The sequence below is a fragment of the Phalangium opilio genome, unplaced genomic scaffold (genome assembly GCF_054372755.1).
Source record: "Phalangium opilio isolate 3A_F unplaced genomic scaffold, DU_Popi_V2 ptg000039l_1, whole genome shotgun sequence".
In the NCBI taxonomy this organism is placed as follows: Eukaryota; Metazoa; Arthropoda; class Arachnida; order Opiliones; family Phalangiidae; genus Phalangium; species Phalangium opilio.
The window spans coordinates 3383178-3398253 of record NW_028324162.1 but is presented as its reverse complement, the minus strand read 5'-3'; the positions used below and the strand labels follow the sequence as shown (position 1 = coordinate 3398253).

The window sequence follows — 15076 nt, the reverse complement described above, 5'->3', positions numbered from 1 at the left end:
ACGAGATTGTTTGTTTGATTTTTTGAACTCTGAGAATTATTTCAGCCTAATGGACCGGTTTTTATGGTGGTATTAGGTCGGGCTTAGCCGGTGGTAGGACTTGTTTTTGATGGAGTAGGCTTTCTTGGTGATGGTGGGAAAGGGAACACGGGTTATAACTGATTATCTACACGCGCCCCGTCTTTATATTTATTAACTAAATTAAAAAGTAATTTGGTTTTTTAAATACGGATGTTTTCTAATATCATCATTTAACATCTCGACAATATTTCTAGGAAGTTCGTACTCATAAGTCTTAACATAGCGGTTGACTGGTAGCTCCAATTTATGATATTCCTAATGTAAAATTTTGCTCACCATGAGACGGGTTTTTGTCGCAACGGAGTAGGAGATTCTAGGTTCAAGTCCTAGCAAGCTCGGTATTTATTTTTAAAGGTATTTTATAAATCATAAAGGAAAAAATCCTATTCTCGAGGGTGAATTAAGTTACTATGCGCCAACCGATCGTGAATTAAGCTGCTACACGCCTACCAATGGTAAACTAAGCTACCATCCGCCTACCAATGGTTAATTACGATACCACTCGCCTGCCAATGGTGAATCAAGTTACCACTAGCCTGCCAATTGCGAAGGATTGATAGGATTTTATTTTGCGCTTAATTACTTTTTAGTAGCGTTAAAGAACTAACAGCTTATATTTTCACTTTGAAATCTTTTTATAACGTTTTTTCAAAATATAGAACTTAAGCCTCGGTTAATGTGAGCTGCTTTCTTTGATTCTTTCAAGTTTCAAGGCTGTAGCTAGAGCTTAAGGGAAGTAAAAGGAGGAACGGTTCGCTGGTCGGGAAAAATTATGAAAAGTACGGTACAGGCCGGTAATTAAGATAACCAGGGTTTCAAGAAACTAAGTTCGATTAATTCAAGAAATTAATGCACCCCTTTTCTTCAGCCTGTTTTTGAGTCCCTTTGATATTTTTTACTATTAAAATAAGCTTCCATTTAAGCGAAAATAGTCCTTGAGTAAAACATAGGTTAGTACCATAATAATAAATGTCTTTATTTCAAAATCTAGTTTCCAATATGCATCGCCAATTTTTGTTTACCGAAAATACAACGGTAACCGTTCAAGTGTTTTATGGGGATGAAGCTATTCGCTCAAGAGGGCGCGCTAGGGGCCGCCGAGGTCCTAATAGGGCCATAGGGCGACCCGCCGGAGGCCGTGGGGCTGCGATAGGTCGACGACCTGGAAGGCCCCAAGGCCCTGGGCCGATACCTCCACCTGAATGGCCCCAAGGCCCTGGGCCGATACCTCCACCTGAAAGGCCCCAAGGCCCTGGGCCGATACCTCCACCTGAAAGGCCCCAAGGCCCTGTGCCGATACCTCCACCTGAAAGGCCCCAAGGCCCTGGGCCGATCCCTCCACCTGGAAGGCCCCGAGGCCGTGGTATCGGAAGCGGTATCATGCCACCCCAAGACCGTGGGGATATCATACCACCCCGAGGCCGTGGTATCGGCCGTGCTAGAGGATGTCGGTACGGCCAATCTGTACAATGGAACGGAAAACGAGTCCGTGGTATAAAAATTCATTTATTGCTTAAAGGTTAAATTTTACAATTATATTATACAATTCCGATAAAAGGGGCTGCTGGAAGTCAACGGGGATCGTTGGAGCCTGTCCCTGGGTACGGAGTCGTTTTGTAAAGCCTTTCCTTCTCCCTATCCGTAATTGCTATGAGGGGGCTCGAAAACGGAGGAATATCCTTGTAAAATTATGACGTCATTCATTGGATACACTGTTTCGCGCCATCTCGCCCCAGAAAAATAATAATAAAAAACATGTTAAACCCAGTTGGAAAATGTTCGATTTTGGCCCTTCGTCTGTCAAGGAGACCTTGACAAGTGCATTTTCCTTACCATTGGAGATGTAGACCCGATTTCTCTTTAATAAAATCAAGAATAAAAGCGTAATTATGGATATTTCAGTAGATCATAATTATATCAAAAAATACAATTCAAAGAAACCCACAAAGGCCCAACGAAAAAAGATTGAAGAAGGTAAGTGAATATTTACAAAACTTGGGAGCCAGCTTGCCAGTACCCAACTATCTATTGACAAATTTGTATAAAGCGTGTGCTAATATAATATTTTATTATTTTTTCAGGTATTAAATTTGACGAAAAGTACTTAAAAGAAAATCTAGGGGCGATTCTTTGTAGTTCTTCAGATTTACAAAAGGTGACTTTTGTTGGGAGGCCGAAGCCAATTGTAAGTTCTTAGTGTCATGTTATAATGTTAGCTCCCAATTAAAAATAATATCTCTCGTGTTAGGACGCTTTAGAAGAAATCAAGAAAAGTAAAATTACAGGGCTTTCAGAAGAAGGATTCGACTTTTTATCAGTTTTTATGGATGACAAACCGGGGCTTTTAGATAAAGAAAATTTTACACTAAAAGACACGGGCTTTTTACAAACGGAGAATTTTCCGACGAGTTAAAAAGGTCTTTTTTACATATGGAGCCATTTAGGATGCTTGGACCAAAGGATCAGGGTGTATTGACTTCAGTTTTTGCTCAACGTCTTTTCAATGAACTTTATATTCTAATTATTTGGAAAAAGAAAAATTCGCTGGTACACAGTGAACCAATTAATTGGCCTCTACGGAAGCACAATTTTTTCAAGAAACTGCTTAGTTAAGAAGAGTGAAGCAACCGAAGCATATCACCAGTGGACTGCAACTCAAGATAGAGGAGGCTTGTTGTATTTGTCAAAACTAGCATATGATTTTTTTAAATATACCTGTGATAAGATAGTTCCTTTTGTGCAGTCTGATGCACCTTTAAGAGACAATGAAAATAGAAATGCTAAGATCATTGATATTTTAGAGGAAGATATATTTATAATGGAAAATTGGGAAAAACTATGGGGGATGAGAAGGAAAATTTGAAATCTGCCAGGAAAATTTTTTTTAGAATTCTTATTAACTGGCACTTGAAGGGATTAACGAGAAGCATAAAAAATGTATACCAGAATGCAAATAAGTTGGGAAAACCAAAATATTACCTCTCCGTGTCAAGAAGATTATATAAACTCAAGTATCCAATGAAAACGTTATTATGTTTCTGAGTTGGGGTTTCCCATTTTTGTTGTTGTTTTGAAAAATATATCGCTATGCACGGGCCTCTATAGATATAGGAGGCAATGAATGAAATATATCGCATGCACGGGCCTTGGTAGATATAGGAGGCAATGATAATCTCTCTCTTTGCACGAGAGGTTTATCTTTAATATTTAAATAAATATAATTATTTTTAATTATTTTAATCTTCAATAATTAACATTAATAATAGTTAAATCGTTTAAAATAAAGTTATACCTATTATCTTCTCAAACTTTGCTAATATTGACGTTTAAAGTGAAGGGTACCCCTCTTCCCGCTTTCTTCAAATTTTGGGGTATATATATACGATTCGTTTCCATTATAATAGTAAGGGAAAACCGCAAATGCGAAAACCTTTGGTAGCGATCCTACCTTAGGGAGGCTAGACGTTTCTCGTAACCCTAGCTGATCGCCGCGTATATCCTAAAACCAAACGATGAAAATGGAGTAGAAGCCAATGGTACAGATTGGTGTCTATGTGGAATAGACGGAAGACCAGTGGATGGTGGGGTTAGAAGCCAGTGTAAGTGCAGACTGGTGTCAATGTGGGATTGACAAAGAACAGAAGATAGTGGTGATTAGAAGCCAGTAAGAACAGACTAGTGTCCGTGTGGTATGGACAAAGACCAGAAGATGGTGGTGTGAGAACTCAAATAGAGGAGCCATTTCCGTGACTGTGAAAGCAGTTCGGAGATGGCAAACACGTTTGCTCCGATACGCAAACTGCGAACGCGGTCACGTGGGTGTAACAACGGACAGACAGACACACAGACAGACAGACACACACACAGACACGGCCGTTACAGAACCTCTCCTGGACTACGTCACACGGAGAGGTAAAAAGGACAGTTTAACTAGCAGCGGTATACGGAAAGAGCTTAAAGCTCCAACCCATAGAAATTTAAATAAGCCTTTCACTAAGAGTAAAGCAAACTTGATTGATTGATAGTTGTATTTATTTATTTATTTCTCCAATAAATTTCCTGATTTATGATGGGTTTGTGCAACATCTTGTGGCTCTTCTTGGAGTTCCTTACGAGCAATTGTTTTTCGGTTACACCGTTTTTCTGGGTTGGCGTGCAATTTCCATTTTTAACTTTGGGTATTAAGGATTTCATGAGTTTAAGTCTTTTAGCCCCTTGCCCATATTGACTGACAGTGGGATTTTCCCTAGAACCACAAGATCCTCTCTGACGTCCAAAATAGTTTTCAACCAAATCCTGATTTAATTTCGCTGTTAATATGTAGGGTGCTCCTTTTTCTATCAAAAATTTTACAATCTCTATAGTTGAATAAACTAAAAGAATTAAAGAGAGTTAGAATTTGGGATTATTCTAGTTTATTTTACCTGTTATTCTTATGCCTTCAAGAGTTTCCCTACCAAGTAGCATTTTATTGTTGTCGAAATCTTCTTCAACTTCAATTTGCTTACTTCAGATTCCCATTCGTCTAAGTAACCGAGAAAATTATCCTCTAGCCACTAGAAATAATTTAAAGTTCTTAAAATTTCTGGAATTATACATTTTGTTAGTTTTTGTACTTTAATACCTTAAAACGCCAGTCAGTTAAGTTCATCAATGGTTCTAATTCAGGTTTCTTCTTTGTGAAGAATGCGTAGGTGTTAGAAATATTCAAGATGTCAAAAAAAGCGTCAAAAAGTCTTAAAAACTTGACAGCCTCTTCCGCTTTATCTCCCAACCAATTGCTCGACAGCGTTGGCGGTAGTACTGCTCAGGATTTGGGTTGAAAGCTTTACTCTCATACAACTGTGTGCATTAGGATACACATGATTGTATGTCAACTCAGGCGCTAACCTTAGCAAGGACTTTGAATCAATTTCATAAGCATTAACTATATGCTGCCATAGCAAATGTTTTCCATTTTTTTAAAAGTCTGATTGGTTTAACTGAACCACCTTTGTGTTTCTTCATTTTACCACTCTTGTTTAGTCCATTTTTAGATGTTTTATGTGACAAACATCCGACACGAAATATAAGGTTTCAGCGATATTGAAAGGATTTTTGGTTTTATACCCCACTCTGTGATTATTTACTTCTCTATCAATCTCCGTACAAATTTTAATTAATTTCATATTCGTGGAAGCTTTATCACATATTACAGCGAGAATTCGAAATCCCGCTGCTTGTAAATTCTCGATTCCCTCCCAAATTAAGGAAATAACTCTTCTGCGTATAGATTTCCACAAGGAAATAACGAGAATGGATACTTAAAATTGGTCATCAGTCCTCTGACCATGTACTGAAGAATTTGATTTGCCAAGTTTATGTTTGCAATTTCAACCTTTCCTTTAATGTTATTTTCTAATTCAATCACTTTATTTCGGAATTCATTAAGATTTGCAGCTCCAATAAATTCTCCTGTACTGCTGTTGAATACCAGGTCCTGTTTTATTTGAACTTCGACAAGGATTAACTTGAAATACTTTTGGTGTTCGTCCAAATTATCTATATCAATATTTCGTCTCAATTCCAAGAGACTGGCATCGTTAAATCCACTTTTTGTAGTTAGGTCGACAGAGTACTTATAAAGAGTTCGCTGAGAAGGCAATGAAATTACTTGACGCACGGCTTCGTATGCACAAGGAGACCTAGCTTTTATCGAAATACACCACTGTATTATTGCGTGATGCCATTTTCTTGGCCTGGATTTTTTGGTTTGGAGTAATTTCAATTGTTCGCTCATCAATAACTTTTGGAAAACCGATTTGCTCTCAAATGGATTTTTTCCGTATATCTCTTCAAAATCAAGACTTGCCTCTTCAGACATAAAAATTGCGTCCTTTTTAAAGGTCTTCTTTACCTTCAAATCCAATACATTATTCCTTTTTTATCGCCTTATTTTTTATTTAATATTTTAACTCTGTCTTTCATCTGCTCTCCCGTGATGTAACGAAAATTGGCACGTTTTCCAAAGAATTTAACTCTTCGTTTTCGATTCTCTAAAACAATCTTCTTTTTCCGGCAAGACCGGCAAAGTCTTGAAAATAGGCTAAGAAATAATTTCTCACAATTTTGGGATCGAATTGGTTGGGTTACCATGCAAACATATGCATACTTTAGATTTTTGTCTTTAAAATACGTAAACCATTCTCCATCAATGCCTTGGCAAGTTTGCCAATTTTCAATTTCAAGTAACACATCCAGCAGATCTTTGAAACACGTAATGGAGTTGCTGAATTTTACAGAACTTGACGAGAAAACCAAATGATTGGCAGGAATTTTTGTATTGCAAAAAAAAAAATGCTTGGTTTAAGAATTTTCGATAATTCAACTACAAATAAACTATTCCCACTCCTTCTAAATCTTAGGCATTTTAAACCATGTACATTAGCTTCAGATTCGTGCTTAATTTCCAAGGACTAGTGGTCGGCATTAGGATAGGATAAGATCTGTTTGTTTTATCTTTATTCATAATTTGAAATTATCCAAGGGAAGTCTATGATTAATGCAATGCAATCACGAATAATTATCTGATTATTATTCATGAATAACTGATTAACCAAAATTCTGTGGATTATCTTGTCCAAACGCCGACCACTACCAAGGACCAATCACTTGTATCTAAGTTTTCCATCTGATAACTTAAATATTCTCGGGCTAGTTTTTTTCTGAGAATATACTTACATTTCAAGTGTAAGGCACTCTGATTCCGAGGCGCGTAATTTATCAAAAATGATGCAGTTTCTGTATTTGTGAAATTCGAAGGTTGATCTAAAATTGTAGTTGTTCCACTTAGCGGTAATGTAGCAGTTGTAGTCCAAACTGTACTATTTTCAGAAGATTCTTCATTTTCTACCATTGGCTCAGTTATATTTAACGGTGTTCCAATATGCTTCACAGATAGCAGGCCTAGGCCATAGATATGGTCACCTGAAGCTGAATTTCGAACAACTTGAAAAATTTGAACCCTGTTAAAATATGCACAACCTAAATGAACTATTAGGAAACTTACCTATTCCTTGGGTTTGCTGAGAATTTGAATACGAACTGCTTTCCAAAGTAATGTTCGCCTATTATAAATGGTTATGATTGTAATTTTAGTACTACAATTTTAGAATAAAACAATTCCCTAACTGCAGGTTATCATTGTAGGGATCAGGATTATCATCTGTGGGCCCATTCCCACCAATAAAATGCATAGAGCAGACATAATGATGTGACTAAACATCATTATGAGTTCTTATATTCTCACGGTTTATTGCCATAAGCCACCGCATATATTTGAAATAATTTTTCCTTAGTTTTGGAACTGACGTGTTGTAGTTTTTACAACTTTTGTACACACAATATTTTCCCATTTTCACGTTAAAAATTTGTTGGAAAAACTTTCAATCAAAGACAGATGACGACTCTGACGTGTTGTAGTTTTTACAACTTTTGTACACACAATATTTTCCCATTTTGACGTTAAAAATTTGTTGGAAAAACTTTCAATCAAAGACAGATGACGACCTTGCCAAACCCAAAACCGCCAAAACTAAGCTTTTTCTATTTTATCATAATATCTCCAAATCGCGGCACTAGATGGCGCGAGCTACAGGGTATTGGCAAGAGGTTTGGTTTCTATGGTAACGTAGAACCCATTTCGACTGCCACAGCATCGCCAGCACCCATTTCGCCTGCCACCTCATCGCCAGCACCCATTTCGCCTGCCACCGTATCGCCCCCTCCCGCTCCCTTGGGGTCGTCGCCCCCCTTGTCGTTGGAGCAGAGCAAAAGGCCTTGTAGTGGCGGAGGGGGCCCGAGTTCGGTGTGCCGGAGGGGGCCCGAGTTCGGTGTGCCGGTTAGGATGGTTTCTTGGGTTCGCCCTTGGTTCGGACCTTTCCCTGCCCCGTTCCGCGAACGTTTTGCTCGGCCGCTTCGCCCCCGCCCGTGTGTTGCTGTGGTTCATCTCCAGCTCTTGGCAACCCTCTGGGGGCCGCGGATATATTCTGCTGTGCTCGGAGGGAAATCCCCCGTCCCCTCGAGCCTCCTGCTGCCTTAGTCCTGCCCTGTCAACGACCTCCTCCTGGCTGGGCTCGGCGCCGTCGTTGTAGCGCTCACGTCACCTGCTTAAGGGGCGTTTGTCGCGTCCGCTGGCTGTAGCCCGCGTGCCTTGACGGTGGTTTCGCAGGTTCCATTTGGGTACAGTGATGATAGACGTTTGGGAGGGCGCTGATAAGGCCCCCCAGCTAGGTGCAGCGCCTAATCAAATGTTATCTGATGCCACCGCATCGCCAGCATCCATTTCGCCTACCATCGCATCGCCAACATCTTCTTCGCCTGCCACCGCATCGCCAACACCCATTTCGCCTGCCAACGGATCGCCAGCACCCATTTCGCCTGCCACCGCATCGCCAACATCTTTTTCGGCCGCCACCGCATTGCCAACACCCATTTCGCCTGCCACCGGATAGCCAGCACCCATTTCGCCTGCCATCGGACCGCCAACACCTTGTTTGCCTGCCATCGGACCGCCAACACCTTGTTTGCCTGCCATCGGACCGCCAACACCTTTGCCTGCCATCGGATCGCCAGCACCCATTTCGCCTGTCACCGCAGTGCCAGCACCCATTTCGCCTGCCACCGGATAACCAGCACCCATTTTGCCTGCCACCGGATCGCCAACATCCGTAATATTGTACTCGCGTCACTAAACCACCTCAAAACTAACTAGTCGAGTAGCAGTTATAAAAGGAGAAGCCGTCACTAAACCGACTTATAATATTTAGTCTTTTCAGTGACGCTCATCTTCTTTTCTAACTCCTGCTCGATTAGTCAGTTTTGAGTTCGTTGAGTGATGCTATACAATAATCCGACTGTAACTTGACAAGTGAGAATTTCGTTGGCTTGAAGGTCGCTGGTTTCTTCTAAGCAGGCCCGTAGCCACGGGGGGCACCAGGGGGCAATGCCCCTCAAAAATATATCCTGCCCCCTCAAATAAGATTTCGGTTTGCCCCTCAATGCCCCCTCAAAATTTTCCAATGCCCCCTTATCAAATTAACTTTTCACTTTGGTACACAAATATTAAAGCTATTTAGAATGTATATCAACATATTTTAGACTTTATTGTCTTTATCTGTGTATATTCCTGATACACTTGTTACTGTATTAACAAAGGGTATACCGGACGGACTGTGAGAATCTATTCTGACAGTCAGGCCGCCCTGAACGCGCTGAACCAGTGTCAGATTACTTCTCATCTGGTGCGCAGCTGCCTTGATCTGCTAGCGCGACTGGCGTCCTTAAACAGGGTTCTGTTGTACTGGGTGCCGGGGCATAGCGGATATTATGGCAATGAACAAGCCGATAGATTTGCGAGAAGGGGTGCGGAGGCCAAGCTCTTGGGACCGGAGCCGGCCGTCCCCATCCCCTACAGGCACGTTAAACGGTGTCTGCATGACAGGTTGACTGTCATACAAAACCAGCTCTGGCATAACATGGAGGGCCAGAGACAGACAAAACTGTTAGTGAATGGTCCCTGCAGGTCTCGTGCTAGAGACCTAATTTCGCTCAGCAGATGGGATATTAGGCTGGCTACCGGTCTTCTGACCGGACACTGTCGGCTTAATAGGTACCTCCATCTGATGGGTTTTTCCGACGACCCTCTCTGCAGGTCGTGTCAGGAGAAGAAAGAAACATCCGCTCACGTACTTTGCGAGTGTGACCGCTTCGCCTCGCTTAGACTAGAATATTTTGATTCACACACTTTGGAACCCTCGCGGAACTCCTCTATTACGGTGGAGCGAATTCTTCGCTATGCTTGGCCACAGGTCTATTCAAGGCCTGATTACGAGGGTGCTCAATATGCCTTTGGCATCGGTGCTAGGGCGCGAGCCCCCTACTCACTAATAATAATAATAATAATAATACACTTGAATTTTTTTACTTGATATATCCCTGATTCATTTGTATGTTTTAAATTCACTTTTGATATGTATCCCTGATGCACTGGAATTTTTAGCTTTTTGTCGTTAACCTTGATATATATCGCTGGTTTTGTCATCCAGGACCAAAATATTATGTCGGGGTACAGCGAGGGGTCGGGAGTTTTGGAAAAAGTGTTCAGGATTTCGAAATCCAATTTGATTTATTCGGATTCCGAAATCCAATTTGATTTATTCGGATTCCGAAATCCAATTTGATTTTTTCGGATTCCGTTTGATTTCGTCGGATTCCGTTTGATTTCAGAATTCGATAAAATCCAATGAATTTTGATATTTTTCCCATGATTTCGTTGGATTTTGAGATTTTTTACGTGATTTTGAGATTTTCCCCTTGATTTCGTCGGATTTTGTGATTTCATGAGAATTTCGGATTTCGTGAATTTTGTAATAGATTTCACGATTTCTTTACTGATTTTTTTCCAATTTTGTGATTTCGCTTCTGATTTCGTGATTTTTATGTTGATCTCGTGATTTCTTAGTTGATTTTGTGTTTTTTCCTGATTTAATGATTTCTTTAATGATTTCGTTGCTGATTTCGGATTTTTTATTTGATTTCAAAATCAGCCTTGATTTCGGATTTCCTAAGTTGGATTTCACGGGTAGCGTACAGGATTTCATGAATGACCGACCCCTCGGAGTACAGACTTACATTTGACGCCTCAACAGCGACATGCGAAGTTGCGAGGCAAGCTTTTCTTGCCCTTCTCGCATATTTTCACTTTAACGACGAGCTATGTCACTTGAAAGAAAGGGAAACTTAACTTCCCTACCCTACGAAAAAGGTGTGACTAGAAATTTAGATTTAGAATTGTTTATTAACAATTTATTTTTTTTAAACTTTTTAAAAAAAGTTTGATTTTCAAATGTTAAATGAGTGTCAATAATGAAATACCTGCGGAAATACTTATTGTCTGACATTTTGATATTTATGTTATTCTACAAAAAAAATTCAATTTGCCAAGCCCCATCACAGCAAGATACTGCCCCCTCTTCGTAACTTTTCTGGCTACGGGCCTGCTTCTAATAGAACACATTGACTACTCAATGGCTTGGACTTGAAGTATTGTGAACCGACAGTCAGATAACTCCACTGGGCCCATTTATCAGATTTGTTGTCGGCTCGACTCGATTGATTTCTGATGCTGGGTATGGTTAAAAGAAACATAGAGTCTCCATATGGCGGGTTTCCTCCATAGCTACCTTTCATACTCTAAGCTGTGATTCGAAACCCTTTTATACTACCGATTTGTGTGAGGCAAAACATTTTTAGAGAAGTGTCTCAAAATTGATTTTCTTTAAAACGATGTAACGCACAATGATGAGAATAACTAACGAAGAAAATGTATAATATTAACTTAATATTTAATATAATCTTGATTTTCGTCTCAAAGTTAATAGAGAAAGAGTAATAGACCCTTTCGATATAATTAAGAGGGAAATGCAAGGCGCTAAAGTTTTGCCTTCCGTATCACTTTTTTGACGCCGGCGCTATAACCGTTTTGAATCATGGGAATGCTAAGAGATGGCAGTGTATCAACCCCTAGTATTTCCCAATACAGAGGGTTGTCTACATCGAAAAGGTTTCAAGTCGGTGTAGTGACGCGCCCCATAAATACCATGCAGAAAATACATTGAGACGGTTTAGTCTACAGAACAATCATATAAAAATGCCATACGCTGCTGATAATTTGCTCTTACTGGTTTAAGAAATTTTATTCTAACTACCCATCTGTAAAAAAACTTAAATTTAAAAATTTCATGAAATGTGTATTTTTAATATTAAACGCATACTCAGAGTCTCGGCTTTTTCTCTGCCATAACTCCCGTGAGATCCCGGGTGGGTAGGCCTACCCACCATACCCACAGCATCCGCCGGCCCTGATAACACCGACTGAAAAAATGTTAATCCCGCACTGTTGATTTTTCTGACGAAGTTTGCGTCGACAAGAAGTTATATTTTTCTTCTAAGTTTTAAATTTTAATAACGACTAAGTTTTTGCTGTGAAAAAGTTCCATTTTATTTTTCGTTGTACCTTCTAAATGGGTCCCTTCTTAGTGGGCTACTCGATACAGGTTTTTTTGCAAGTATAGTGATATAAAGAAAGGTTTTCTCTATTTATAAAAATTTATCGACTAGAAATCGGATTTATTTTGAGCCAATTAGGAGACTGGGATGGAGGAACAAGAACCTACAGTTTGTGTCAATGGCGCCGCAGGTTTTTTGGGTTTTTGGTGCTCTTGTCCTTTCATCCTTCCCAGAACTCCTCCGTGACCGTTGCGATTTCTTTTGAGTATTGAAAGGCTTTCGATGGGCTTTTGGGTAACTTTTCCTTGTCGCTTCCGATTACAAATTAGGTCAAAGCCCTTCATGCTTTACAATTATAATGTATTTTATAGTTTAGTCCAATCGAATTGAATGCTTTTAATATGATTACATTTTGAATAGTTAGCCATTATGTGTCATATTTAAATGGTGTTAAGATTTTACATTTTATTCTAGTTTATTTTTACAGTTTTAATAATTAATTACACACTTTGATTTTTTACGCTAAATAATTCTACACCATCCAGAACTGAACTTCGGTATTCTCAGGGATTTGTACTAGTTACTGACTCGATTAGGAACGAAACAAATAAAAACATGTCGGACCGCGGACGGCCTCTTCCGAATACGCGTGGTCGAAAATAACGTCACGACTCTAGCTTATTGCTGATTCACTCGCGCAAAGCGTTAAGGCTCGTTTTCAATCAAGCTTTTTTTGAACAAAAAAAGTGAGCTTGAGCTTGAAAAATCAAAGCAAAACGCAAAAGCAAAAACTTATGTCGTTTTCAATCCCGCTTGAGCTCAAGCTTTAAGCTTGCATACGCGCGCTTCTGCTTGAATCTTCGTTCAAGCAGATATCTATCCCGGGTAGATATTTGCGTGAGCTTTGCGCTAGAAGCGATGATGCCGTCTGACGTCATTTCAAGGCGTCCAATAGAAATTGACCACTAGTGGCGTTTCTCTCTCTGCTCCTAGGACCGGCCATTGTTATTTTACATTTCCGCAGAATCACGGCGGAAAGTATTTTATTTTATGATAGTACTAATTAAATTGCCATCGAAAAAAGAACTACAGGAAATGTTAAGGTCTGAAAGGAAAGCAACGAAAAACGCGGCAGCGGATGAAAAGGATAAAATAATTTCATTAGTCAGAAATCATGAAAATTTATGGAACCGAGGCTTAGCTTCGTACAGAGATAGAGATCCGAATGAAAAATCTTGGACAGAAATAGCCAAAGAAATGAATTTAAAAAGTGAATATCCACTATACAGTCATTTTGAGTTTCTACTAATAATTTATAACATTTATATTAGAGGATGTGTGCAAGAAAAGGTGGAAAACTTTATTTGAACAGTTTCGAACACACTACCACACAGTCACCGTTTCCAAAAGTGGCCAAGAAACTGACGAATCTGTATTCGATAGTGTAAGTTGGCCATTTTTTAAGTCATTGTTATTTTTGAAAGACATACTGAAAAGAAGAGAGTAAGTTGTTTAAATTTCTGGGCCACATTCCTATTTTCTAGTGACCCTAGCCTATCAATAGCCATACGTTAGTTAAATAAGGGTATCCGAAATAGGAATGCCTTTATCAGAACTTAATGGCAAATTTCAATTGTATTTATTGAACTAAGTGATTGAGTTCAATGAATTCTTTATTATAAAATTTTTGGCATAATATCTGAGAATATCTATCTATATTATGAAATAGAACCACATCAAATTTCTCAGATGTGGCAACAGCTGATTTCCAGGACAAATCGGAAGCGGATCCTAAAATAAATGGATCTTTTACTTGCAATTTCATGGGGAAAGAGTATACCGTTAACGAGGAAATATCCGACCATGAAGAAGAAGCAATAAGCGAGGAACGAAATGATTTAGTAACTGACTTTGATAACCCATCCCCGGGTCCATCAAAAACAAGCGAAGAAATAACATCGTCAAACTCGAAGAGTTCAAGGGAGAAAGTTTCTATCGCCAAAAGGAAAATTAACCACTAAAAAATGTACAAGAAGAACAAGAGGGAATCTAACTCTTCTATTCTACCCTCTTCTGTGCTTGAAGCTCTGGCACATTGTAACAAGTATTTAAAGCATAATTTCATCCTCCATTTCAACCAAAAATTTATTGATTTAATAACATATTTGCAGAGAAATTTCTAAACCTGATGATTCAGGCACTGCTTTTGCAGACTATGCTGCTAGTCTTCTGAGAGATGTTGATACCATAAAACGGCGTCGCTGTGAAAGAGAGGTCATTGACACCATAATGAAATTTATTGAAGACCGTGATTGAGTTCCATGAATTTTTATTTAGAATATGCATAAATAAATGTAACTTGTACAAATAAATTTGATCTCAGTTCGATTAATTGTCTGGTCTCTTCACACCTTTCAAGTCCCATTGCCATTCAACATTGCCTTCTTTTACGAAATATTTGGCATAGTTATCCCTAATTATCGCCACTTCTCTGCTATAATTTCTAGCCGATGTAGGTTTCAGTTTTTCAAATCCCTTAGCAGGATCATTTCTCAATTTATCGTGCCATTTTCCTTTTATAATATTTCCAGTGTTTTTATCAACATAATCGGCAAAGTCATTTGGGCAATAACGTTTTTGCTTCGTCTTCTCTTCCTCTTTCATCAAAAAATTATGTAGCACTACACAAGCTTTAATAACTTTATCGACATTGGATGGCTTCAAAATAAGAGGTCGTCGAAACACCCTCCAACGTGTGGCCAAAATGCCAAACGCATTTTCGCTACATCTCCTAAAATACTTTAGTTCAAAAAGCAAAAAGGTTACAATTATTTGAACCAAGGCAATAAAATTTTGCAAATTAAAGGTCTACCTGGCTCTGCTTAACCGATAATTAAAAATAATTTGAGAATTTGTAAGTCGACCATCTCTAGAATACGGCTTCATA

At 39.2% G+C, this 15076-nt stretch overlaps 1 protein-coding gene across 1 annotated transcript; it reads right to left on the bottom strand.

The window, feature by feature from the left end:
* Nucleotides 1-1567: 1567 nt before the first annotated feature.
* On the bottom strand, nt 1568-14853 carry LOC149681280 (uncharacterized). The gene is made up of 7 exons (XM_089834457.1): nt 11895-14853; nt 7130-11832; nt 6802-7068; nt 6233-6364; nt 4706-6166; nt 4506-4637; nt 1568-4454 (listed from the first exon to the last, which is right to left on the bottom strand). Exon 5 carries the CDS (start codon nt 5942-5944, stop codon nt 5327-5329), a length of 618 nt encoding a protein of 205 aa, XP_089690583.1. The 5' UTR covers nt 5945-6166; nt 6233-6364; nt 6802-7068; nt 7130-11832; nt 11895-14853; the 3' UTR covers nt 1568-4454; nt 4506-4637; nt 4706-5326.
* Between the last annotated feature and the right edge of the window lie 223 nt (nt 14854-15076).